Here is a 27,378-nt window from a genome sequence, read left to right on the forward strand (position 1 = left end):
CCATGGACTGCATAGCCCATTGGGGTCACAAAGAGGCGGACATGACTGAGTGACCTTCGCCTTCAAAATGAAATAGGAGACTGTCACTACAGACCCCTCAAGCATCTACAGGATAATTAAGGAATACCACAAACAACCCTACACACATAAATTTGACAACTTAGATGAAATGGACCAATTCTCCAAAAGTGCAAACTACCACAACTTACCGAATAAGAAATAGATCATTTGAAGAGTCCCATAACATCAAGGAAGTGGAGTTCACAATTTTGAAACTCTGAAAATGAAATCTCCAGGCCTAGATGGTTTCACTGAAGAATTTTACTAAGTGTTTAAAGAAAAATAAATATGAATTCTATACAACTTCTCCCCAGAAAACAGAGGAGTAACAAACACTTCAATTCATTTGATGAAGTCAATACTACCCTGATACCAAAACAGTACCAAAAGAAAAAAGAACAAACAGCCCTCGGGAATACAGACACAAAAATCCTCGACAGTATTAGGAGACAGAATTCAACAATATATAAAAAGAATTATACTCTAGGACCAAGTAGAGTTAATTTCAGGGACGCAAGAGTGGTTCAACATTTGAAAATCAGAAGAAAAATCACATGATCCTATCGATGGATGCAGAAAAAAGGCATTTACTAAAATTCAACACCTAGTCATGATTCAAATTTTAGAAAAGGAAAACAAAAAAACTCCCTGAAAAATATGACTACAGGGAACATCCCCAACTTGATAAAGACCATCTACAATTATACAGCTAACACTGTATTTATGGTAAAGATGGAATGCTTTTCTCCTAAGATGAGGAACAAGGTAAAGATGTCCACTCTCACCAGTCTTTGTCAATATAGGACTGGAAGTTCTACCTAGCATAGTAAGGCAGGAAAAAGAAGTAAAGTGCATACAGACCAAAAGGAAAAAATAAAACGATTCCTATTTACAAATGAGATGGCTGTCTATATAGAAAATCCTAACGAAACTACTCCAAAAATATTCTAGAACTAGTAACATTCTATTGATTGATATGATAATGTCTCGATATAAATACAAGTCTATTCAAGTACTGTTCATCGAGAAATGATTTGGAGGGAGTAATAGGAAATCTCCAATGACGCATTAAAGAAAGTTGGTTTTAAGAGGAAGGAAGATGGCCCCAAGCCAGCTGGTAGGAACAACAAGGTCCTGGACCCACGGAGCAATACCACAAGCTCACAGATGGATCACTGGGAACCTAGACTATGTCTGTCTCCTCTTTAAAAGGCTGTATAAATTTCCAGCTAGCATAAACAATTCTTTAAAACAAGTATTAGTTTCATTTCATGGGTGGGACCTGAGTCATTTAAATTCTCCTTTTGATATCTTTCCAAGAGTCTCTTCAAACTCCTGCCCAAGACCAGATGAGAGAGCTACCACTTATTGGACTACAGTCCTACTTTCCATAGGCAAATAAATGACATTTATAGCTCTTTTGAACACTGCATTCAATGCATTTATTCGCAGCCATGCTCAATGCTATTGACAGAGAGTCCCTAGAAATAGGAGGCATAAAGATTACAGATCTCAGGTGACAAAAAAGTTCGTTGATCCTCTTCTAGTTTCTCACACTTCTTATTTTATTTAAAAAGTCATTTATTTAATAATCATGTATTTCAATATATTGCAATAAAACCGACACTGGCTCCTCTTCTCCTAGGCTCTCACCTAGGATAACTGAGAGCCAACATCCCTGGAGCAGAAATCCCACCTGGCATCACACATAGCTCACGGCTCATCCCCCATCCTCTGCTGTCCCCTTCTCATGCCTCTCAGAACACATCCTTCTTCCCTTCACCCTCTAGATCTGTGACTCAAACTCCAGACTCTCCTGATGCTTCCAGCTTCCCCGCTTCCTACCACCTCCCACCCTCTCATCCTCCCCCTGCCTGTCTCTTCTCTCTCCTGCCTCCACAGCACCCCACCATGCCCATCACACTTCCAACTACAACTGTCCTTCTTGCCTGCTTCTCAGGCTGATCTCTTCTGGAGCTGGGTACCAGTCTCCAGCCCCGGCCCTCTCCCTTCTAGCTCCTGCCCTTCCTTCTCTACCCCTTCTGTTGGAGTGCTCGGCTTTTGGGTCCCATCCTTTACATACTCCATCTCAGGCCAGCTGCCTTCCCCCAAAGTACACATTTGTTCAGAGAGCTTGTTATTTGATGGCTAGATAAAAATGTCAGCCAATGCACTAGAAAAAGCAGAAACGTAGAAACTATATGCTAGAACCATTTCTAATGAAATCATTGCACAGAATGAGAGGGTTGAATGGCATCACCGATTCAATGGACAAGAACTCGGGCAAACTCCAGGAGATAGGGAGGGGCAGGGAGGCCTGGTGTGCTGCAGTCCAAGAAATCACAAAGAGTTGGACATGACTTAACAACTGAACAACAGCAGGGCCAGGGGTGGAAGAGGGCAACTAACTGTCCACACACTCTGCAGCCCTTGGACAGGGAAATGACTACATGTCCATGCAGACAGCAACAGCGCAACCCCACAGCACACCTAGTCAGCATTTAGGTAACTCTTTAGCAAGGAAGAGTCCACCTTTGGATTACCACATATTTGTTAACAGCCCAGGCTTATCCAATAGTTAACTAGAGCTTTTCACCTAGCTATCTCCATTTCCCTGAGGCTGGTTTCATTCCAGGGAAGGGAGAGAACAGATTACAGCAAGAGGCCCCCGCCTCCCCAAACTGAAGTACCTTCTAGAAGCAGCAGTGCTGTAGACTTTACACTAGGAGGTTGAATCAGTTTAACCTTCTCCCAGCACCAGAGGTAAAAGATTCAGAACTGCTCAAGAAAAGGGGCTATGAATTTAAAAGAAAAGCTGGGGAGGTGGGGTGGAGAGCCTGTTTCGCCTGCCAAACCCGCCAAGCCCAGATCTGTTCCACTGCCTCATCCTACAGGGCTTTGCCATCAATGTGGCTTTTGTCCTCCTGCCATGATGAGCAGCTCCATGTACAGCCAGGCCCCTGACCTTGTGTGACATCTTTGTCTGGTGAACAACATGAATACGGTAAGCAAACAGTTCTCCACTTGGATGCAAACAGCACCGGATGTGTGTGAATGTCAACTGCAAACTCGGAGACAGGATTAACCTCTCAACAAGAAGTTATTTCTCTGTCATATTATCCTGTTAGTTAAATGCCAGGCCAGGCTCTAATTTCTGCCAGAGTTTTGTCAAGGTCAACATCAGTGGCTGCAGGGAACTACAGTAAATGATTAACCCCAGTTCTCCATGGAGCCTGAATCAGCTGCAGATTCACTGCCTGCCAGCCACGTTTTCTCCCCAGTTCATGCAGCAGGAAGTTCACGGTACACGGCACAGGCGTCTGCTGCTGCCTTGAGGGTCACTAAGACAGATATGGGAAGTGGCAGTGAGAGGAGGCTGCAAGGAACTGTTCCTCAACAGGAATGGGAGAAAGAAGCCCAACAGGCAGGGTCAGTTCCTGGCATCCTGAGGTCTCAGAAACCAAGTATGGAAGGAGCAGTGGGAATCTTCTCAGACAAGGTCATAGGCTTAGAGTCATGGAAGAAAAAAGCCTGACCACGTAGAGAGGACCCTGTAGATCAGAAAGCACAGGGATTCAAACACTCTACTGCTCCTGGGGGCTTGGCAAAGGCTGGACTCAAGTTCCAGGGTCATATTTATAAACCCAACTGGCTCAAAAGACTGTCCATGTGGACTCTACAGGGCAAATCTGCTGCCCACTTTTCAGAGTTTATTAATACTTTGGCTCTTGCTCGGAAGCCATGAAGAACTCAGTGTTTCTCAAGTAAATGTGCAGGCATTTGAGTCTCCCCTCTGCTGTCTTCTAGCCAACGTTTTCCCTGGTGCAGAACAGGCATCTTGAGGCTCTTAGAAAATGCAGGGGTGGAAAAGACAAGGCTTTCACAACCTCCTGTGCAACATCTGCCCAAATACATTCGTGTCCTCTCTACTGCCACCTCTTCTGGGCTCTGTCACTGTATGCTTGATTTATTGACATTCACTTGCAAGACTTTTATCCCCCCCAGTCCTGTGCCAGCAAGTCTCTGAAGCACATCCAGCCCATTTTTTCTAATGTAAGTGGACTCAGAGTTTCCCTTAATCCAGACACAGCCAGTATTTCTTCTCTCTGGCCCACACACTTGAGACACATGTGCAGAAACTTAACAAAGAAAAAGAGGGGAAGTGTTAAAAGAAGAAATATGCACACTTGGCCATCTTCTCGCCTTCGTTTCTAACTCCCCAAGGATAAGATCCATCCAGGACTTTAGAATGTCCTAGGAAAAAACATCCTCTCCCTTGTCCCCTCTCCCACTCAACTCCTACTTAGCACTGACAAAACAACACTGCTTTATTCACGACCCTGAAAACTGCCACAATCACCATGACAAACAAACACCTTGCCCTTTATTCTATCTTTCATGAAACCAGCCTAGCAGTGCTGGCGCACACAGTTCTGTTCCCCAGAGATCACTGGAGCAGGAGGACTTTCCGTTACATCTGCCACTGAGTGTTCTTACACATATTTCCAGAATGCTAACGTGCGCTTGGCACGAACACATGACTTTATCTGTAGCTCCAAGCTCACTAAACCACATCCGCAGAGGCCACCTACTACTCTAACGGTTTCCACTGCAGTCCGTCTGCGACTTAACACACTAAACCCATTTGTATCCGTTCAATTCCTCCACTATGGAAAGCGCTCAAAAATATGTGTTGAATGAATAAGTACTGCTGCTGCTGCTAAGTCGCTTCAGTCGTGTCCGACTCTGTGCGACCCCATAGACGGCAGCCCATCAGGCTCCCCCATCCCTGGGATTCTCTAGGCAAGAATACTGGAGTGGGTTGCCATTTCCTTCTCCAATGAATGAAAGTGAAAAGTCAAAGTGAAGTCGCTCAGTTGTGTCCGACTCTTCACGACCCCATGGACTGCAGCCCACCAGGTTCCTCCGTCCATGGGATTTTCCAGGCAAGAGTACTGGAGTGGAGTGCCATTGCCTTCTCCAATGAATAAGTACAGGAACACACAAACAAATCTATTAACTGCCTAGGGTAAGTCTATGGGCTTCCCTGGTGGCTCAGATGGTAAAGAACCTGCCTACAATGCAGGATACTCCAATTCAATTCCTGGGTCGGGAAAATCCCCTGGAGGAGGGCATGATAATCCACTCCAGTATTCTTGCCTGGAGAATCTCAAAGATGGAGGAGCCTGGTGGGCTATAGTCCACAGGGTCACAGAGAGTTGGACATGACTGAGTCACTAACACTTCCAGGGTAAGTATATGGACAGTACAAAAATGAGTAAGGCAACTGGCTACCATTGAAGTCTCAAAAGAGAACAACCCCAGAGGTTTCACACTCCAGCTTATGATGTTCTTTCCAGCAGAACGTGCTTCCCCGCCCTAAATTACCTCACTACTCTCACTGCTCCCAAGATTCAATCCAAGCCTCAGTCCCTCCTAGCAACTTTTCCTGGCCTGACTATATGGAGCGAAATCACTCCTTTTTGTATTTCTGTTCGACATACTATATAAAAGCCTCTCCAGGGACTTCCCTGGTGGTCCAGTGGTTACAAATCTGCCTGCCAATGCAGGGGACACAGGTTCGATCCCTGATCCAGAAGACCCCACATACTGTGGGGCAAATAAGCCTGTGTGTCACAACACGGAGCCTGAGTTCTAGAGCCTGTGAGCAGCAACTACTGAGTCCAAGCTCTAGAGCTCATGCTCTGCAACAAGAGAAGCCAGCTCAGTGAGAAACCCACAGACCACAACTAGAGAGTAGCCCCCTCTCACAGCAGCTAGATAAAGCCCATGCACAGCAACGAAGAGCCTGTACACTGCAATAAAGACCCAGTGCAGCCAATAAATAAATAAAATTTAAAAACCTCCCCAAACACAGTCCCACTGAAAGCATCAACTTTGTCTTGGGACAGTAGAGACCATCTTGTCCATCTCTGAACCCCAGGGCTTTGCATCATGTGCAGGAGCTGAGTGAATAAACAGCTACAGGCAAAGCAAACCACAGAAACTGTGACAGGAGGAGCAAAGGCCCCGGGGTGCTCAGTGAGTGAAGAAAGCAGCTGCTGGACCACACGAAGAGGAGGCCATCTGAGCTCAGCCCTGGAGCACAGGCAGGATTTTAACTGCAGAGACAAAGGCACAGGGGGTGGTAAAGGACATTAGAGAACAGACAGCTAATCTGATCAGAGAGACAGAGGACAAAAGGCAAGGGAGAAGTCTAGAGGAAGATACATGAGAGCGAGTCGGCACATACAGCCTGAAGCTAGAATATGTGCGACCCTGGGAGACAGGCACTGTTAGGATTATTTTCCCAACAGAGAAGATCTGGGGGATCACAGGTGAGTTTTGCCAACAGGATTCAGTCATTCAGTCTACTGCTCACCAACTATGCTTAAGGTCACACATTGTATGAAAAGAACACAAGCACACAAATATATATACACACACTTGTATACATGCATTCCAGTCTCTCAACAAAAACACACCAAAGGCAGGGAACTGTCCTGTGCAGAGTACTCAGCAGCATTCTTAGCTTCCACCCACAAGGTGCCAGTAGCATCCCCCCAGTTATGACAACCAAAAACATCTCCAGACATTGCCAAAGGTTGCCCAGAGAGAGTAGGTAGGATCACACCTAGATGGCAACCACCACGCAGACTGTCTCCCCAAGAACTTACAAGGTGGTCGCAGGAACTGGGAGGAGAAGGAAGAACTGGCATTTTGGCAACTCATGCACAGAAATTCAATTTTTAAAAATATGTGCAATACTATTCCTAAAATGAAATGAAATACAGTACTGCCAGCAAGCAGCAGAGACAAGACCCACATCTTTGAAAAGCAAGCCTCTACTCAGTCTACGGGACAACACTGGGCTCCGGATGGAAGGGGACTGCAGAGCCAAAGCCCAGATGTGGCAAGCATGGGGGGACAGAGTATACGTGTCTACCAGGGCCTGGGACTTCTTCTGTGTAGCTGGCACTAGGCTTATCATGGATGACAGTGAGGGTCAGAGTTGAACAGGCAGGTGGCAGACACTCATGCATGGCTGTGACTGTAACTAGAGGGAGGCCATCAGAACTTTTTGGGGGCAGAGGCGGATTAGAGGGTGACCCACCTGCACCAGGGTGGGTGTGGTCTGAAGAGGCCAAACCAGGAGAAGAAGCAGGGAGAGGGCTGTGGAAACCATGCAGGCTGAAGAGAATGAGGCCTGAACCCAGACAGCGGCCATGGAAAAGGAGATCTGAGGATGGAAGTGATGCCATGGACACAGAACCCACAGGCCTGGGCAGCAGATGGAAAGTAGGGACCAACGCTGAGACGAAGGCTCCCAAGGACAAAAAGTAAACATACATCACTAAACTCGGGGCTTCCTCTAAGCCTGCCTAGGCGAGGCACAGATCAGCACCTCCATTTCACTGTTCATTGGACAGACTGAGCCAGTGTAAAAGGTTTCATAGGCTCTTTTGTAAAGTTTTCGTCTTATCGCATCCCCCCTCCTTGTCCCCAAATGCACTATCACTTTGAGTCCCTCCTGAGATAGTCCATAGGTACACAAGTACATACGCATATGGCTTCATTTTTGGTTTGTTTTTGATAATAAAAATAGTATCTGTTTACAACAGAGGAAATAAAGATCAGGAAGGACTAGGAGTCTTTTATAAAGTCAATAAAAGCAAAGCTAGATTTAGAATCTTGACCTCTCCTTAAACTATATGACTATTGTGCCCAAGTTAGTACACATTCTGATTCAAGCATACAGAGGATAGTTACTGAGCACTCTGCAAAGCACTGATGATGCAAAGGATAGGATGGTCCCTCCTTCAAACTGGGGAGAATGACACATCACCTAACTGGTACAGTCCAGCAAAACAGGACAAGACCAGGATGTGACAGGATGCTAGAGATGTGCTGCAGTCAGTGGCTGTAAAGAAATGCAGCATGGAAGAGCTGGCTTTGTCAAAATGTGGTATTAGTCAGCTATTGCTGCATAACAAATGACCCCAAAACTCAGTGACCTTAAATAATAGAAAACATTTATTATCTCACAGACCTTCTGAAAGCAACGAGTCTGGAAGTGCTTTGTTTGGTAGTTCTGGCTCAGGGTCTCTAATGAGATTGGCCCAAGATACTGGCCAAGGCTGCAGTCATCTGAAGGCTTGAGCAGGTCTTAAGGATCCACTTCTAAGATGGTTCAAACGGCTACTGACAGGAGGCTTCAGTTCTTCATCATATGAGACTTTGAGCAGGCTGCTTGAGGGCCCTCACAACATGGCAGCTGGCTTTCCCCAGAGCAAGGGATTCAAGAGGAAGCCAGAGTGTCTTTTAGGATCTAGCCTTGGAAGTCAGACTCCACCATTCCCTACTGGTCACATAGAGCAGTCCTATTCAACAAGGGATGCGCCTACCAGGGAGTAAGAGTCACAGGAAGCATTCATCATGGTGGCGGGGGCACAGGATCTGAGAGGCTGGCTACCAGAAATGCCCTATCTACCATGATTTACTTTGACATTGTAGATATTTGGGTCCACACTGCTTCTTATCTAATGGATTTAGAGCTTATGACATGCTCCATTTTCTGCTTAGAGTGATCACATAATAGTGCCAAGTTTTTCCACCAAGTGGAAATCTACTTAATGATCTTGGCAAGTCTTTAGAAAAATAAGCATCAGGCAGAATTTAGAAAGAGATCAGAAAAAGTATAACACAGACTGAGTAGGATTTCTGATGACAAAATTAAGGCAGTTTTCCTTTGAGATGCTAAAGATGCAACTATTTGCAATATTATAGTCAGTGCTGTCATCTTTGCTATCTAAACTAGCTTCTCTGCTTACAGTGCCCCGTTCCGTGGCTTGACCACATCTGCAACTGGAAATGCACCTGGCTACTGGCCCTCAGACAGTGGCCACTGTTTCTGCTTTGCTCACACTTTTGGACTCTGGGTGGTGTCCATGAACGATTCTGAGATCTCAGAACATTTGTTCCATTTGGGGAGATAGACAAGTACCTTACTAAGTTATTCTCTCTATTAACACTTCCATAAATGTCTAAACATATTTCTAGCACCATGACATTATAACATCCTTGTTAGAAAACAAAACTTTCCTTCTCAAACCTCACCACCAATACACCATACCAAACTTCTCTCATCATTCACGGTCCCTATCCACTGTCATCTACTTGCTCACGGACAAAGTTCATAAATTCAGGAGATGAACAGCTGGCAAAGAACAAAATATCACAAACAAAATGGGACTCTCCAGTTCCCATTTCCCAATTCCCTTCCCCTTCTGCCCGCCCTTCAGCAGAGAGAGATGCCGGTGATAACCACATTAAAAATGGAAATGGAGGGCCCTCCACGGTGGTCCAGTTGCTAAGACTCCAAGCTCTAAATGCAGGGGGCCCATGTTTGATCCCTGGTCAGGGAACTAGATCCCACATGCTGCAACTAAGACCCAGCACAGATAAATACATACATAAATATATTTTTTTTGCAATTTTATTTTATTTACTTATTTTTTAATTAAGTTATTTTAACTGGAGGCTAATTACATTACAATATTGTAGGGGTTTTTGCCATACATTGACATGAATCAGCCATGGGTATACAATAATACATAAATAAATATTTTTTGAAAAGGAAATGGATTGCTGAAGAGACCCAGAGAACTGGTGCCTCCAATATAAAGTGGCAGCATGAATAAACACCTTACTTGTAAAGACCAGAGCTGACTCCTTGCCACCGAAAGAATCTGCTCACATCACACATACACACAGGCCTATTTAAAAGTCCTCCACGATCTAGAACCTATTATACAGAGTGAAGTGAGTCACAAAGAGAAAGATACGTATCTTATTCTAATGCACATATACGGAATCTAGAAAAATGGTTCTGAAGAATTTATTTACAGGGCAGCAGTGGAAAAACAGACATAGAGAATAGACTTATGGACATGGGAGAGGGGACGAGAGGGTGAGATGTATGGAGAGAGCAACATGGAACCTTACATTACCATATGTAAAATAGCTAGCCAATGGGAATTTCCTATATGGCTCAGGAAACTCAAATAGAGGCTATGTATCAACCTAGAGGGGTGGGATGGGGAGGGAGGTTCAAAAGGGAGGAGATACATGTATACCTATTGATTCATGTTGAGGTTTGACAGAAAACAAAGAAATTCTGTAAAGTAATTATCCTTCAATAAAAATAAATAAGTCTGAATAAATAAATAAAGTCCTCCATCGCCCTTAGGGCAGAGAAGAAAATCCTTCAGATGCACACAGGCTGCATAAGCTGGTCCTTACTCTACTCTCCACTTCCTCTCAATCCAAACTTCCGGCTGTCCTTCACAGCTCAGCCTCACTGGCCTTCTTTCAATACCTTGAAGAGACCATACTCCCACCCACCACCAAGTCCTTTGCACATGCTGTTTCTCCTGCCTGGAACACTGTGAGCTTTTTTGGAAAGAAAAAAAAAAAAGTGAAAGTCTTAGTACCTCAGTCATGTCCAACTCTATGGGACACCATGAACTATAGCCCACCAGGCTCCTCTGTCCATGGAATTCTCCAGGCAAGAATACTGGAGTAGGTAACCATTCCTTTCTCCATGGGATCTTCCCAACCCAAGCATCGAACCCGAGTCTCCTGCACTTCTGGCAGATTCTTGACTGTTTGAGGCACCAGGGAAACCTAGTTAGTTTCTATTCACCCTTCAGATTCCATCCTCACTTTGCTCAAGGAAGCTTCGCCTCCCTCCCTCCGTCCCTCCATTTCAAAGCGCTTATCACAATACACATATTTATACATGTGTCTATCACTCCCACTCCTTTCAATTTTATCCCCACAACCCAGCACAGCGCTTGGCACAAATGAAATGCTCAATGCATAACTGCCTAATTAACTAATGACTATGGATGAACTACTTATTGATAGAGAGTCCAAAACTGTATTAACAATCCATTCCCAACGGTGAGGACATGATGTTGACTATTGGTCGTCAAATCTTCTGAGTTATTTAAGTCTTGACCTCTGGTTACTCTTCATCCAAATGGGAAACAGGCAAGCAAGGCCAGGATGAGGCTTTTTACTTCTCCTCCTCCTAATTAAGGAAATGGCAACCCACTCCAGTACCCTTGGCTGGAAAATCCCACAGGCTGCAGTCCACGGGGTCACAAAGAGTTGGATGCAACTGAGCGACTTCACTTTTACTTTCCTCCTGATTAAGTTTCCACACTTGCTTTTCACACCACACGTGAATTCACTGTAATCTTCTGGGTCATCCAAGTGCATGGGGTGACCTGAAAGTCCTGCTTCCATCTCCTGTTTCGCAGGAGCTGCAGGAATACATCCAAAGCAGGGATGCCGGGGGTGTGGGTTCGATCCCTGGTCGGGGACCTAAAATACCACAGGCGTAGGCAAAATAGAAAATTATTTTTAATTTTTTAAATTAACAATAAATAAAAGGAGTTGGGCACATAGCCAACAGGTTCAAGATGGGCTACTGCCAGAAACTCTCAGAGAGGTCCTGGGAAAGGAAGTGGTGTTCTCATGTCTAATTCTTAAGTATTTTGTACAGAAAAGACTAGGGGGGTGTCAAGTTGCAGAACGATGTGCTGGCTCTCTCCTGACGGCTGCCACTGAAGGTAGTAAGCCTTTCTTGATCTCCTACAGCACCTGTAACTTCATTGTCCTCTTATTTGCATATTTTCTCCCCATAAGACTGTATAAGATCTCTGAAGCTAGAAACTATGGTTGGCCTGACTCGTGTTCTCAGTGATGGGCAGTGGTAAAATACACGCAAATATTTGACAGGAAATGAATGGGCATGTCAGGGACTCTGCTTCTGTCTTCTACACCCACCGCAAGTGACTGTGGCAGCTCAGGTCAAACACCAGGAGTGAAGTGCCAGGATGTCCTTATTGTTCACCAAGACTCATAAGAGGCTTACCAGGAACCATGTGCAGAGCCACAGGGAGGTGACATGTCTGGGGCTTTGACGGAAGGTTCAAAGCAAACACCCTAGAACACCACACCAAGCCTCCTGTTTAGCTACTTTTTAATCAGGACAGACTGCAGAAGAGTGATTTAATTATTAAGAGCTAGTTTGGGGGAGGGGGAAACTAGAGAAAGGGGGGAAAAAAAGGAAAAAGAGGAGAACTTTTTTAACCTTGAATCTTTCCCATTTTACTTTTGTTGATGGAGGGTTCTGATTCACTCCAGGCCGATTAGAAAAGAGACATTTTCCTTTCCCTGCACACTGATTATAAACCTGCTGCAGCCCCCAACGTCTCTGCATCTCTGCATTCCCTACTCTCAACAGCTGCCCTTCAGAGTAAGATGATTATGTGATGTTAAAGAGCTGAGGAAATACGGATTTCTACAGTTTCCCTCGATAACCTGGCTCCCCCTTGGAGAAGACAGAAATGAGATTTTACACTGAATTAGCCTTCTCTTAAGGGAGGCAATTCCATTGATCCTGAGATTAGCACTGGTTTTACCATCTGACCCTCTATTGACCTCACGCTTTGAAAAGAAATTGTTCACAGACTGGTAGGAAAGAGGGAAGGAAAAATCTAGATGTGCTATGGGGAAGAAGCACATATTTGTTTTTTTAAATTTGAGTGACATTTCCAAATCACTGAGTGAAACATAAACCGAAGGGCAGTTTTGGAGAGGGGAAAAAAAAGTTTCAACATTACTGAATTTGAATAAAATTTCTCTAAGGGTTAAGAATATAAAATGTGGGCATAACATTAGAAAGAAATTATATTATAAAGAGCAGAACACTATAAAAGCACACAGACTCAACAAACACATAAGTATGTAATATACAACCCTGTAAAGCAACTCTGATTTTAAAAAACAAATAATTTTAATCGATAATACACATATTCCCTGATTTCATTCTGATGGTCCCACAGAAAGAAGTTAGATACAACTATATTACCTTTCTAATTTTTTTTTTTAACTGGAAGATTTGGGGGATTATAATACTATGCAATTCTTTCAAAATGTTCAGAAGCATTTAGTTTTAACCTGCAGGAGTACATCAACTTTTAGTTTACCATTTTTCCTCAACAACAACAGAAATGTATGTAATACAAAAACAGGCTGCTTTTAGAAATTTCTCAAATGTATCATTAAATAAGCCAAATACAATGCTTTTCCCCTTGCTTTTCTACTTCCAGACTTGGCTGCTTGTCTTCAAGTCCCTGCATCTACATCCTCCTTTTTCTCCTCCACTCCTAAGCCCACCTTCTCTGTCCAGTCACAGCCCCCAAGCAGTGTCCCCCTCCCTCGTAGATTCCTCATCATCTCGCCCAGCAACAGGGCTGCCCTGCCTCTCACTACCCAGCTTCCCCGAAAGGCCCCACTGGAAACTTCCTATTCCCGGAAAGGCCTTCCAAGCACCCAGGACCTGGCTTGGTCTCTCCTTCCTCCCTCACCCGTCATCATGCCCCCGAGGGGTCTCTCCTGTCAGCCCTGACCTGAGGCTCATTCCTCCTCATGGCTTACGTCTCATTCTCCAACTGCTAATCTCTCCCACTTCTTGGTCACACCTCTACAGAACCACGCCCCCATTAGATCCCTAATAAAAAACAAAGTGCTCCCTCACCACTTACAATCTACTCATCTGGGACTTGCCTGGCGGCTCAGTGGCCTGCCAATGCAGGGGACATGGGTTCGATCCCTGGTCCGGGAAGATTTCTCATGCTGCAGAGCCACTAAGCCCGCGCACCACAACTACTGAAGCCCACACACCCTAGAGTCTGCGCTCTGCAACAAGAGAAGCCATCGCACGAGAAGGCTGCACGCGGCAATGCAGAGTAGCCCCCTCTCTCTGCAACCAAAGAAAGCCTAGGCAGCCATGAAGAGCCAGCACAGCCAGAACAGAAGAAAGGACAGGAAACCTCCTCATCTGTCGTGGCATTAGGGTATTCAAGCAGTCCGCACAATTTCGATCCACCTCGTCTTTTCTATTTTTAATTTTTTGTGTTCTTTTTAAAAAAATTACTACAAAAGAATCCAACATTTTATTACACAAAATTTCAAATGTTAGCAAAGCAGAGAAAAGTGAAAGCGAAAGTGGCTCAGCTGTGTGACTCTTTGCAGTCCCATCCATGGGATTCTCCAGGCCAGAATCCTCGAGTGGGTAGCCTTTCCCTTCTCCAGGGGATCTTCCCAAACCAGGGACTGAACCCAAGTAGATAGAATAGTATAATTAACTGAGTCATTACCACATTTTAACACTTATCATCACATAGTTAATCCTGCTTCAACCATACCCCTACTCATTTTCTCCCCCCAGTGAACTATTTTAAGGCAAATTCCATAAAACAACACAGAAACAGACTTATAAATACAGAGAACAAGCTAGTGGTTATCGGGGGAGAGGCAAGAGGATAGTAAGAGGTACAGACTGCTATGTATAAAATAAGTAAGCTATAAGGATACATTGTACAACACAGGGAATACATCCTGTATTTATAGTCATTTTAAATGGCATAAATCCATAAAAATATTGAATCACTATTTGTACACTTCAAACTAATAGTATATATCAACTATACTTCAATTTAAAACAATAAAACAAAAACAAAGCAAATTCCAGATAGCCTTCTATTTCAGCCATAAATAATATTAGGTTGGCCAAAAAATTAGTTTGGAGATTTCTGTAAGCTGTTGCAGATAAATCAGAACAAACTTGGTGGCCAACCCAATACTTCAGTTTCTTTAGAAGATAAAGACTTTGAAAAACAGTAATACTGTTTCATCCCTAAAAATTCTGTTTATATTATTTCTTACTATCAGTAAATACAGAGATAGTGTTTAAATGCCCCCAATGATTTCTTTTTTATTTTTTTGGTTTTTTATAATTGGTTTGTTTGAAATGAGAGCCAAACACACTTCATGCTTTGGATCAGGGTCTCTGACTCTTAAAACTCTCTTTTTGTGTCTAACCACTTAACTTCAAGGATTCCCTTGCAGCTCAGATGGTTAGAAATCTGCCTGCAATGCAAGAGACCTGGGTTCAATTCCTGGGTTGACAACCCACTCCAGTATTCTTGCCTGGAAAATTCCATGGTCAGAGAGGCCTGGTGGGCTACAGTCCATAGGATCGCAAAGAGTTGGACATGACCAAACGGAAAACACTTTCACTCCACTTCACCTTAACTTCTCTTTCTCCACAAGGCTCCAGCCCAGACACACATCTCACGTTCCCACCTAACAAGGTGTTCCTTATGCTGTACTTGGTTCCCCAGTGTCCTTAGCCTCCATGCTCACATGCCCAAATACCCCTCACCTCTCACACCTCCTCCATGAGATCTCTCCCGGTTGCCACCAACACAAGCCATCTCCTATAGCTTCATTCCTACTTCATTTCTACTTCATTTGGGGCATTTACTCTTCCCAGTTCTGAAACTGACAATACCAGGCCCCCAGAAACACTTAAGGTCCAAGAACCACGCAGGGAAGTTGGTAGAGCAGCTGGAATTTGACCTGAGTCTCTCAGAAATTTCTAGTCTCTGAGAAATCTGAAAACACTGACCACCGACTACACTTCTTTTGCTCAAGAACTGGGCACAAGAAGAGCGTAAGGATTAAAATAAGATGCTAACAGCTGTGAAGAGTCTTCATTTCACTCCCAGATGACAGTCACACACTGACTGTCCATTTCTGCATGTGGATCCCAGCCACTGCCGCAAACTCAAGGAGAAAGAGGACATTTCCTTTTCAAAACTGGGAAGAGTGTGAAAGAGTATAAAAGAACACAACATTAAAAAAAGAAATACGTTATGAAACAACATTTAGAAGTCCTCAACAGTCCTTTTAAAGATACATGATAGAATCCTCTAGCAACGTGAAGAACCCCTCCTTCTGTGGGGTGGAAACTGAAGGAGCTTACCCAATGCCCCCAACTACGTTCACTCTGCTGTACAAGGACATCCCCCCTCAGCCCCAACAAAGCCCCCAGCACCAGGGAGCTCATGAATTCTCTTCTGTTGGGCAATCAATCTGTTCTTAAAAAGGTATGGCTCTTTGGGTCTACAAAAACCACTTTTACAGAGTATCTGTTTGGAATACCTGTAAAACATTCTTAATATAATGTGATGGTTTTCACCAAATGTTCTAGCAATTTAAAACTTTTAGTGCTCAAGCTCTGGCGAGGATGAAGTATTTGCTATCTGACAATGATAAAATAGCACTTTAGGAATTTTTGGCCCCGGGGTAGTGGCAAAAATTTAAAAACTGATGCCAGGAGGTTGGGCTGCCTCCTAAGGCTTACCAAGGAAATAAACTTTCTAAACTAATGCAGTTCCTTAACAAAACGTCAGCTTTTAATCACAGTAGTGAATGAGTCCCTCTCAAGACAGGGAAAGTCTAAAGGCTGGTGTATAAATTTAAGAAACACTTTACAAAATTAAAAAATTATATTTAGTTCTCTCTCTTCCAAGTAGTTAATATAACACTACTAAAATTCTATTATATAGCACCCACATATACATAATGTAACAAAAAGGCAGCATCTGTCCATTACAGTGCTAATTTTTTTTTCCATTAAATATGATCCTGCCACATTTGTGCAGCAAACACCTTCAGAAGCAAAAGCTAATGAGGTGTAAAAACACAATCATGATCCTCTTTAAGAAACCACAGGGAAATGCAAAAGCAAGGCAGAGAAATTCACAGACAAACAGCAGTTTCCTAAAAGATCTCCCACATCATCACTGGAGAAAATTTAACCGGAACCACACACTAGGGACTGAAAATCCAGTTATGAGAGGAACTGATCCTCCACTTTCACTCATCAGACACTGCCGAGATGTGATCACGCATCAGATACTGTGCAAGGGACACGGACAAGAGGACAAAAGTCGCACACTGTCAACTTGCAAATGGCCTGTATTTGGTCAATGTGATCCTTTTTTGTCTAATGTGAAGCAATGCTTAAAAGTCAGGAGCCTAAATCTTTACAGATTATCTCATTCCCATACAACAAAGATACTTCCTCACCTACCGCTGTTCCCTTCCCTGCTTATAACACATGACAGCAAAGGACCTAGAAGCTTCCAGTAAAGTCTCCTGCATCCTGTGTGTGCTGTAAGTTTAATTTTCCTTAGAGTCAAAACACTGCAAACCTGCCAAATATCATCCTCAACTACCCTTCAATGAATAAACCATGTTAACTCAAGCTTTGAAGTAAGGTCCGAAGATAATAAAGACGTGATGGGTCCAAAGGAAAATTATTTTACTCAGCAGCCTGTTGGCACGTTCCCCAAGAAGCAGCAGCACATACAGGCTGCAAGGACACCAGGCTGCTGCACAGAAAGAAAATGAGATGGAAAAAACAGATATGTCCCTCAAAGCACTGAAAATTAAATCAGTTTCACTTTTCTCCCTCAAACCAAATCTCAAAAAGTTAAGATAGGCAAATGAACAGGAGGCATTTTTCTTAAACTACCTCAGTTATAATAAACCCAAACCGACTATTTTTCCCAAACATTTTACTGTTACACAAACAAATCCATTTTTCACTTCTTGTTATCTGCAATTACTGCGCTGTAACTGAAGATCAGTGAATCACTATGGAGTGTAGGGGCCAGAGGACTGACCAGCCCTGGGCTGTTACTGTAATCACCACAGAATAAACAATATTAAGAGTTCTTTCATCATCATCTTTAACCTATATATGGCAGAGAACATAAAAAATTTACACTGTGTAATTCCCCTCTTTCCCTAAAGATGGCATGACATTTCAAAACATTTTCCCCTTCATTTCCCCCTTTTCTTAATCAGCCAATTCAAGGCCCACACCAAAGACCTCAAAATAATTTAGAATCCATTTGTAGGAGCCAAGAATTCAATTAAGAGAAAAATTATCTTGCAAGGGTTTGGGCAATTCAGCTCATTAACCCTCTTGTAACTGTGTTGAGAAAAGAGCTTGAATCGTCTAACAAAAGGCTTCACAAGACAGAAAGAACAGAGTGGGGCAGGGGGAAGGATGCCAGAAACATCCTGTCTGCAATCCTGCCCCATCAGCAAGGGCAGCAATGGAATCCTGGAAGGGTTCACTTCTGGGCCTCTAAATCTCACCATGTGCCAGAGATTTTAAGCAGTGTCCTTAAATTTTTTATGTTTATGGACTTATGGTGGTCAACAGCATAACTGCTGAGTTTACTATTTGGGAACAAGGTCCGGATCAACAGGACTTCCCTGGTGACTCAGATAGTAAAGAATCTGCCTGCAGTGCAGGAGAATCCAGGTTCAATCCCTGGGTCAGGAAGATCCCCTGGAGAAGGGAATGGCTACCCACTCCAGTATTCTTGCCTGGAAAATCCCATGGACAGAGGAGCCTGGTGGGCTACAGTCCACGGAGCTGCAGAGAGTCAGACACAACTGAGTGACTAACACTTTCACTTTTCATCTTCTGGATCAATGATGGAATGAAACTGAGTTTCACTCTGTCATGAAAAGGAAGGCCAACAATGGACATAGGTTTGGGCGAGGAGGTCCTGGGCCTCCTCTGTGCCCTGCCTGCCCCCTCTGGCCAGGACCCACCTTAGTGGCCTCCTCCACGCTCTCCCGCAGAGCCAGCAGCTCGGCATCATACTGCTCCTTCAGCTTGTCCATCTCCCGGTCGTGGCTGGAAACCTCTTCCTTCAGGGCTCCCTTCAGCGCAGCGAGTTCACGCTCCCGCTTCCTCAAGAGGTCTTCCTGCTCCTCTTTGGCGATGAGCAGATGCTGAAGGTCCTGCTTGGCCTGCAGGAGCTCCTGCAGAGAGGACACATGAGTGGGGAGGTGAGGATACAAGCGTTCTGTTGAGCGCCCCGGCGCCTCACCTCGGCCCCCGCACTCACGGTCACACCCTCACCAGACCTCCCTATTCTCTCCCCCACATGCTACATACTGGCTTAGCCCCCGTCCTCTCTTTCTCTTCCCCTTCTCACAAGCCACCGTATCCCTTGATTCCACTATCTTAGCTTTCCTGAGATTTAATTTGAGGGAGAAAAGGGAAACTGGTTTCATTCTCGATGCTATGAGGTGCCCGGCCTGAGTTTTCCATCTCACTCCACTTCAGTGCAGTGGTCTGCAGTCCCTGCTAGTGGCCTACTGCTTGACTGGCAGGGAGGGGGGCACATGCCAACTTGCTGGCCTCTCTTATTTCACCCCTGGAACTCTGAACCCACAACCCAAGTCCTCAAGATGCCTCGGTTCCATTCTGAGCAGGGATAATGGTCACACATTCCCCACCTTCCCTGCCTCATAACCTCACTGCTCACGAGCAAAGTCACCAAACTGGGGCAGCAAGTTCCACTACCAATGGCATCACCTCAACACAACTGTGTCCTGCCTAAGCTGGGCATTCCTCTCAGGTCACCATTCCTTGTCAGACCTGCTCCGCAGCCCTCAAGCTCAGGCTCCCCCTGCTCCACAGATGTCCCTACTATGCACTCAGCCAGGACTTGGGCTTGACCATCTAGCTCCTCTGCATGCCAGGCCTCCTCCCCACCCCAAGCCACTTCACAGACAGCCAGCTTCCAGCTCACCAGCCTGCTCCAAGTCTTTCCTGATCAGTCGTCATTTTTTTTTCCTGTCATTTTGTTCCTTTCTGTTTCCTTGAATCTATGTCCTTTTCCTCAGGGGACAAGAATCCCCTCAATCAAGGGCAAAAACAAACAAAACACACACAAAAAAACCAAGCTTTCCACCAAACTTTTGAAAGTGTAATTTCTACTCACTGTGTGCACTTCTTGATCACCTTAATCTCTTGCAAATGGTTTTTGCTCCTACTCTACTGCCCCTGTTCCCTCCAAGGTTGGCCTCTTCATCTCAACATCCAAAGGCCTTTGCTCAGTCTTCACTTTTCTTTACTCTCCTTTGTTCCTCTTTGGGGCTTCCCAGCTGGCTCAGTGGTAAAGAACCCGCCTGCCAGTGCAGAAGATGCAGGTTCAATCCCTGGATTGGGAAGATCCCCTGGAGGAGGAAATGGCAACCCACTCCTGTATTCTTGCAGGAAAATCCCATGGACAGAGGAACCTGGAGGGCCACAGCCCATGGGGCCACAAAGAATCAGACATGACTGAGCAACTGAGCGCACACACAAGCTTTGATCCTCTGCACCCGTACCCTTAGAATTCTCTCTCCCCTGCAGTTCAAAGATACTACATGCTCCTGTTTTCCCTTGGGCCACTTTTTCTGTGACAATCTTTTCTGACTTTTCCCTCCCTCTTCCTAAAAAGCTAAGATGATCCCCAAGAATGTGACTTCACATTCTTCAATCTTTTTTTGGCAAGTCCACCTAGTTTTGTTTTGTTTTCCAACTATTAATTCTACATAAATAACTCCTAAACCTTTACCTCCAACTCTTATCTGAGTTCAGACCTGCAAGACTCGGCCATCTGGATGTCCCTCAGGCACCTACGGAGGCTTATGTCTCTCAGTGAATTCATCAAGTCCCTTCCTCTCCTCTTCCTTTGTTCATTACTCTCAGGGACAACAGCACCTGCTTGGGAGCTCACAGGCTCGGGAGCTTGGAACAACCTTGATCCCTTTCATCCTTGATCCCTCTCATCCTTGTCCCTCATGACTCAACAGTTCTGTAACATCTTAGATCCTTTTCCTCCCCTCTCCAGGGTTAGACTCGCCTCACCTCTGGCCCAGGTGGTTTGCATGAGCTACCAACAGCTCTCCCACCTCCAGTTTCTCACCTGCAGTCTATGCCATCACCCATAGGTATCTTCTGTCAGGGGGAATCCTTCACCTCTCTCTTGGTCCCATCTGTCTCTTTTAGAAAACCTCTCAAAACTCAGATTCTGTATGACCTACTCCAAGAAGTCTTCCTTGAATCCCCTTCCTGAATACCCAACCCCATTTTAGCTGTGCTTCTCAGAGTACTTAATACTTTTACCTTGCAATCCTTGTATCTAGATTCTATTTGCTTATCTCTCTCAGCTGGTAAAGAGTCCGCCTGCAACACAGGAGACCCCAGTTTGATTCCTGGGTGAGGAAGATCCGCTGGAGAAGGGATGGGCTACCCACTCCAGCATTCTTGGGTCTCCCTGGTAGCTCAGCTGGTAAAGAATCCACCCACAATGCAGGAGACACTGGTTCAATTCCTGGGTCAGGAAGATCCCCTGAAGAAGGGAAAGGCTACTGACTCCATCATTCTGGCCTGGAGAATTCCAAGGACTGTACAGTCTGTGGGGTTGCAGAGTCAGACACGATTGAGCAACTTTCACTCACAAGATTATCCATTTCTTGAAAAGAAAACAGATCTGATTTATATTTTTTATGGGTGGATCAGTGATAGCTGGGAGCAGGCCTGTTCTGGGCATATATTAGCATGGGCAGTACAGCAAGAGTCTGGAGACGTCAGAATTCTAAACTCATCCATTCTTTCACTGGTAGTTCATGAGTAAATACACATCCTGTCCTCTTGGAGCTCCTATAGAACTGGAGGAAGGGCTGTCACCTGAGAACTGAGGTCTCAAGAGAGAAAACTATTTTGCATTCAAGATGTGGGTCACTGATGAGGGGGTGACACTGTATCAATTTAAGAACAACTGACAATGGAATTTCCTTCCTTTGCTCTAGGACAGGGGTCTCCAACCCCGGGTCACAGGCCGAGGCTGGTCTGTGGCCTGTTAGGAAGCAGGCCTCACAGCAGGAGGAGGTGCGCAACGGGAAAAGCTTCATTTGTATGTATAGCTGCTCCCCATCGCCGGCCTTATGACCTCAGCTCCACCTCCTGTCAGATCAGCAGTGGCATTAGATTCTCATAGGAACATGAACCCTACCGTAAACTGTGCATGTGAGGGATCTAGGTTGTGTACTCCCTATGAGAATCTAATGCCTGGTGATCTGAGCTGGAGCTAAAGCGGTGATGCTAGCACTGAGGAGCAGCTGCAAATACACATTATTAGCAGAGAAGTTTGACTGCACAGAGACAGTAATAAATCTATTGCTTGCAGACTCATATCAAAACTCCCAGATGGGCCATCTAGTTGCAGGAAAATGAGCTCACGGATCCTACTGATACTGCATTATGGTGAGTTGTATAATTATTATAAATTATATCACAAAGTAACAACAATAGAAATAAAGTGCACAATAAACGTAATGCACTTGAATCAACCCCCCCACCCTGCCCTTGTCTGTGGAAAAACTGTCTTCCACAAAACCAGTCGTGAAAAAGGTTGGGGACCATTGCTGTAGGGAATGCACATACATTAAATCAGGGGAAAGTGAAAGTCACTCAGTCGTATTGGACTCTTTGCAACCACAAGGAATTCTCCAGGCCAGAATACTGGGGTGGGTATTCAATCCCTTCTCCAGCGGATATGCATTTCAGGTAGATTCTTTACCAGCTGAACTATCAGGGAAGCCCCATTAAAGCAGGGGAGCCTCTGCAATTCCAGGGTGGAGCTGCACTGCCCAGACTAAGACTTAGTTCCTCAAGAATCTAGCTAGAAGGCATTAATAAGCTCAAAAGAAACCTCCAGAAAATCATCCAGGTAACTAGAGCAACTCTGACTCATCCAAAACACCAAACACAAAACACATAAGCAAATTTTATGAAAATATACCCCGTTCTGCTATTTATCTAAGGAGATGTCCTGTAGCTTCCACTGTCCAGTTCAGGGCTATTAGAAACACGCCCACACACATCACTGTTGCTACTGGCAACCACTCTAGGTCTTCCTGGAGCCTCCTGCCGGCTTCTTCACAGCAGCCCTTGTGAGCCTGCTCCTGTTTCCCGCTCTCGCTCTCACACATTCCTCAGCTGTTTTGACGATAACGCAGTTCCTCTTCCCACACTTATCTTTTCCAGGATATATCTGTGTTTCATGTTGCCTTTTGTGTACTGCCACCAATGCATGTCAAGAAACTAAGTTTTTATGGTTCATTCTACACCAACACGCTGTTATCTGTGACTGGGGCTGCTGCTTAAATGGACTCTGCTGTACAAATCCAATCAGATTACACCTCACCGTATCACTGAGTAGTACTTGAAGCTTTCCAGGGTAGAGACCAAAAGGCACAGGGAGATTTCAGAAACTTCATCACCTCTGAGGCTTCACTGTCAATTATATCAAGGCAAAGAAGTGAGAGAAAACATATTGCTGCTTTCTGATCATTCAGTCGTGTCTGATTCTTTGCGACCCCAAGGACTGTAGCCCGCCAGCCTCCTCTGTCTCTGGGATTTCCCAGGCCAAGAATACTGGAGTGGGTTGCCATTTCCCTCTCCAGAAATCTTCCAGACCCAGGGATCAAACCCGTGTCTCCTGCATTGGCAGGCTAATTCTTTACCACTGAGCCACCAAGGATGCAAGAGGAAAACATATAAACCTCAAAATATATGCAAACAGCCACCAGAGATGCACGTGCCAGTGTGCAGACTCCCATCAAAGAAAACAAAGGCAGAATCAGCCTTTCAAAACTTGTACACATCTAGGCTAGCTTCACATGAAGCCACAGGAGATAAAGACCTAGTATGGATATATATTTGGGGTGGATGGGGAGGAGTAGGCTAAAAAGACCGACTATTTGGTACTTACTACATAATAAGAATTATGCTAAGCACTTCTAAAAATCGTAGGAGATGAATACTATTGTTCTCATTAATTAAAAAAAAAAAAACTGGAGTTCTGAAATACTATTAATAACATGCCTAAGATCACCCAGCATATAAGTGATAGAGCCAAGATGGGACCCAGACTGGATAACAATGCTAGTTCTCTTCACTGTACAGCCTCTGCAGGCCTGACAACAAAACTACACGCTCCAAAGAGGCTGAGAAGCAAGCAGTGTAGCTGTGCTCTGTCTCTCGGATGCAAATGAAAACAGTACTGGATCCAGCTGGAAGTGCCTAGAAGGAGGTCTACCTATTTAAACTGAAGCAAAGAAACTTGCCCAGAACCTGAGATGACAACAAGGAAAGGTGAGAGGAAAAGGAAGCATGCTCTGGGAGCTGGCTGTTCACAGCAATAAGCCAGAGGCTGTCCTGACAGTAGGGCCACAGAAAGACACAGACCAGAACATCCAGAGTGGCCACTCACAAGTCCACAGAACATCTTCACACACCACCTACCCACAGGTATTCCACGTCAACAGGAGAAAAAACACTGATCTAGACCCTTTGCACAAAAGCTTCCACAGAAGCCCTTGCTCACTGAAGAGACAAGTAAAGGTCATATATCAAAACTACAGCAGACAATCCAAAAATCAAACATAAAAGAGAGAAAAGAAATGGGAATTCCATGGCAGTCCAGTGGCTAGCACCCCTTGCTTCCACTGCAGGGAGCACAGGTTTGATCCCTGGTCGGGAAACTAAGATCTCACATGCTACATGGTATGCCCTCCCCTCAAAAAAACATACAGCTGACAAAGAACTGTGTCATTTTTTCCACAGAAAGATGGCCTAGAAATTGCAACACAGCTGGTGAGAATCATCATTTTCTTTACTGTGTATAATATTCAGTAACATCACTTCAAAATAAGCTTATACTTATTTTAGAGATAATATTTCTGAGCACCAGTCTACCCCTAAACCAACATGATTTCATAACCAGAATATTTAATGATACCTAAGTACTTGCATCTTGATAAATGTCAGGGATAAAACACCATAGGATTCTGTTGGCCCATCTGTCAACACTATAGGCTCCCATCAGAGATGATCTTCAGTAATCAGAGAACCCCACTGTCATGAAGCTTAGAGAGAGGTCTCATTTTTACCCATCACTACCAAAACAAAGGGAAACATACTCAGGGTCAAAGGAATGACTGACTACTTGAGCTATAATTATTTTTGTATCTTAAATTTAAAAAGAAATTCAAAACCATCAGTTGGTTACTTAAGAATAACAAAGTCATTCTATTCTTGGTCAATTATTAATATCTGGCTTATCCTAAGAGAAGAGGCATTTTCTATTATGTCTTCCTTTCTTCTTACTCTCCTTTAATCTTTTTTTTTAAAATAATGATTCTATCCTCTTTTCATACTGACTCCATATAGAGGCCCAATGTCATTTAACAGAATGTACAGTATTAAAAGATATTTCCTGAAAAATCTTGTGTATTATGCAGGCCTCACAAAATACAGGGTATTCAAGCTTTTCCAAGCATTCAAAAGCAGAAGTGTTTAATGTTCACTGAGTTTAAGAGTCTATTCTAAGCCAAGTCCAGTGGAAAAGCTGGCTATAACTATAATCTGTTATCAGATTCCCCCTGGCCACTTTTTATTAAGATATGAAGAATAAACTGAAAGTGATGAGGAGATGGGGTCTATTTAATTTGATATAAAAGCCACAGATCATTTTTTAAATGTCACGGACACGTCAAAGGAAATTGATAAAAATAGTGAGGACAATTTTCCAGATGGAGAGAAACCCATTTTGGCACAGAGAAAGAAGCTCACTGTGTCCGAACTTATCTTGCAGAAAGGCAGCGGAGGAAGATACAGCTCCTATTACAAGAAAGAGGCAAATAACCAGAAAGCCAGCAACACCAGGAACATTTTTAAGAAAAGATGTGCTCTGTTTCCCTTTCCTGAGATTCTCATTATTAGCCTCCGCCTGAAAACACATCACCAAAACTGAAGCTCATATCACAGTTGCTGTGTACCATGTGTAACCATGTGTTAGTCACTCAGTCATACACGACTCTTTGTGACCCCACGGACTGCAGCCCGCCAGGCTCCTCTGTCCACGGGATTTCCCAGGCATGAATACTGGAGTGGGTTGCCATTCCTTCTTCCAGTGGACAATTTGTTAGAACTGTTTACTTTGACCCATTCATCTTAGGTGGCCCTGCATATGGCATGGCTCATAGCTTCACTGAGTTATGCAAGCCACTTCGCCATGACAAGGCTGTGATCCATGAAGGGGATATGATAATAATATTGTAGTTATATGGGAATTATCTACATAAATGCATGCTGAAAAGCTTAGGGGTGCAATGTGGTATTATCTGTAAATTCCCTTGAAAAAGTTCATCAAGATGAATAGATACATGAATTTTAAAAAAACAAACAAAGTTGAATGGCCGGAAAGAAGAAAAAATGGAGTAAATACGGAAACATGTTGGCAACTGTTGGATTTGGACTGGGACTCTATACGAGTTAACACATGATGCTCTCACAAAAGGGAACCATGTTCACCAATAGAATAAGCATACAGCAGACAACGGACCCCCAACCCACCCCACACCTCCGGACAGACAGGGCCCCTCTTGCCACCCAGCCCCAGCTTACCTCGATCAGAGCCCCCTTCTCCCTGTCCTCGGACTGTTTTGCACTGTCCAGTTCATCATGCATTTCCGAGAGTTGATCCTGGAGATCTCTGATTTCAGTCTGGTGCTGTTCTCGTTCCATCTTCACCTGGAACAGCCTGGCAGAAAAGGAAACCCATGAGAGAGATTCTCTTGGTCTCTGCTTATTTTCATCCAGACTGCTTTCAGACCTTCAAATGGTCAAGTAGAGTCATCTAAGTTCCCAAGTAGCCTCCCATTCTCTGTTCCGTGAATATCATAAACCAGAAAGGCACTGGTAAGAACTATACCTGCAGTCTAATTGCCCAAGGAAAAGACAAATGAGAACAAGCCATTGTAATGGGAAAGGTTATATAGTGATATTTCTTCCCCAAAAGGAGACCACAGGGTACTAGAATTTGGATAGAGAAGATAAGGAATTAGGCCATAGAGCACAACTTTTATGATAAATGTTTTCACTAAAGCCACTTTGTACCAACCCCACCCTCAGTACTCCAGACCAGTAGAGTCAGCAAATTATGGCCTGTGAGCCAATCTGGCCCACTGCCTGCTTTTGTAAATAAAGTTTTATTGGAACAAAACCATGCTCATTCATGTATTGCTTATGGTCATTTGCACAATACAATGGCAGAAATGAACAATTTCACATGGTATGGTCCATAAACTCTAAAACATTATCTGAGAGAAAAAGTTTGCCAACCTCTGTTCCAAATTAAACTCACAGCTGTTTTACCTTTTTTATTTTGTAAAGTCTTTCAGTTCAGTCGCTCAGTTGTATCCTACTCTTTGCGACCCCATGGACTGCAGCACGTCAGGCTTCCCTGTCCATCACCAACTACAGGAGCCTACTCAAACTCATATCCTTTGAGTCGGTGATGCCATTCAACCATCTCACCCTCTGCTGTCCCCTTCTCCTCTGCCTCCAATCTTGCCCAGCATCATAGTCTTTTCAAATGAGTCAGTTCTTTGCATCAAGTGGCCAAAGTATTGGAGTTTCAGTTTCAGCATTAGTCCTTCCAATGAATATTCAGGACTGATTTCTTTTAG

General features: G+C 44.3%; 1 protein-coding gene across 8 annotated transcripts in view; it reads right to left on the minus strand.

The window, feature by feature from the left end:
- Nucleotides 1–27,378, minus strand: part of CGNL1 (cingulin like 1) — a 172,805-nt gene that overhangs the window by 68,158 nt on the left and 77,269 nt on the right. For all 8 annotated transcript variants that reach the window (XM_042252400.1, XM_015097008.3, XM_042252397.1 and 5 more), the window contains 2 exons: nt 26,315–26,450; nt 18,619–18,831 (listed from right to left, as the gene is read on the minus strand). In XM_042252400.1, the coding sequence (XP_042108334.1) occupies nt 18,619–18,831; nt 26,315–26,450 (349 nt within the window). The remainder of the gene's footprint in view (nt 1–18,618; nt 18,832–26,314; nt 26,451–27,378) is intronic.

Source organism: Ovis aries, chromosome 7 (genome assembly GCF_016772045.2).
Source record: "Ovis aries strain OAR_USU_Benz2616 breed Rambouillet chromosome 7, ARS-UI_Ramb_v3.0, whole genome shotgun sequence".
NCBI classification, from domain to species: domain Eukaryota; kingdom Metazoa; phylum Chordata; class Mammalia; order Artiodactyla; family Bovidae; genus Ovis; species Ovis aries.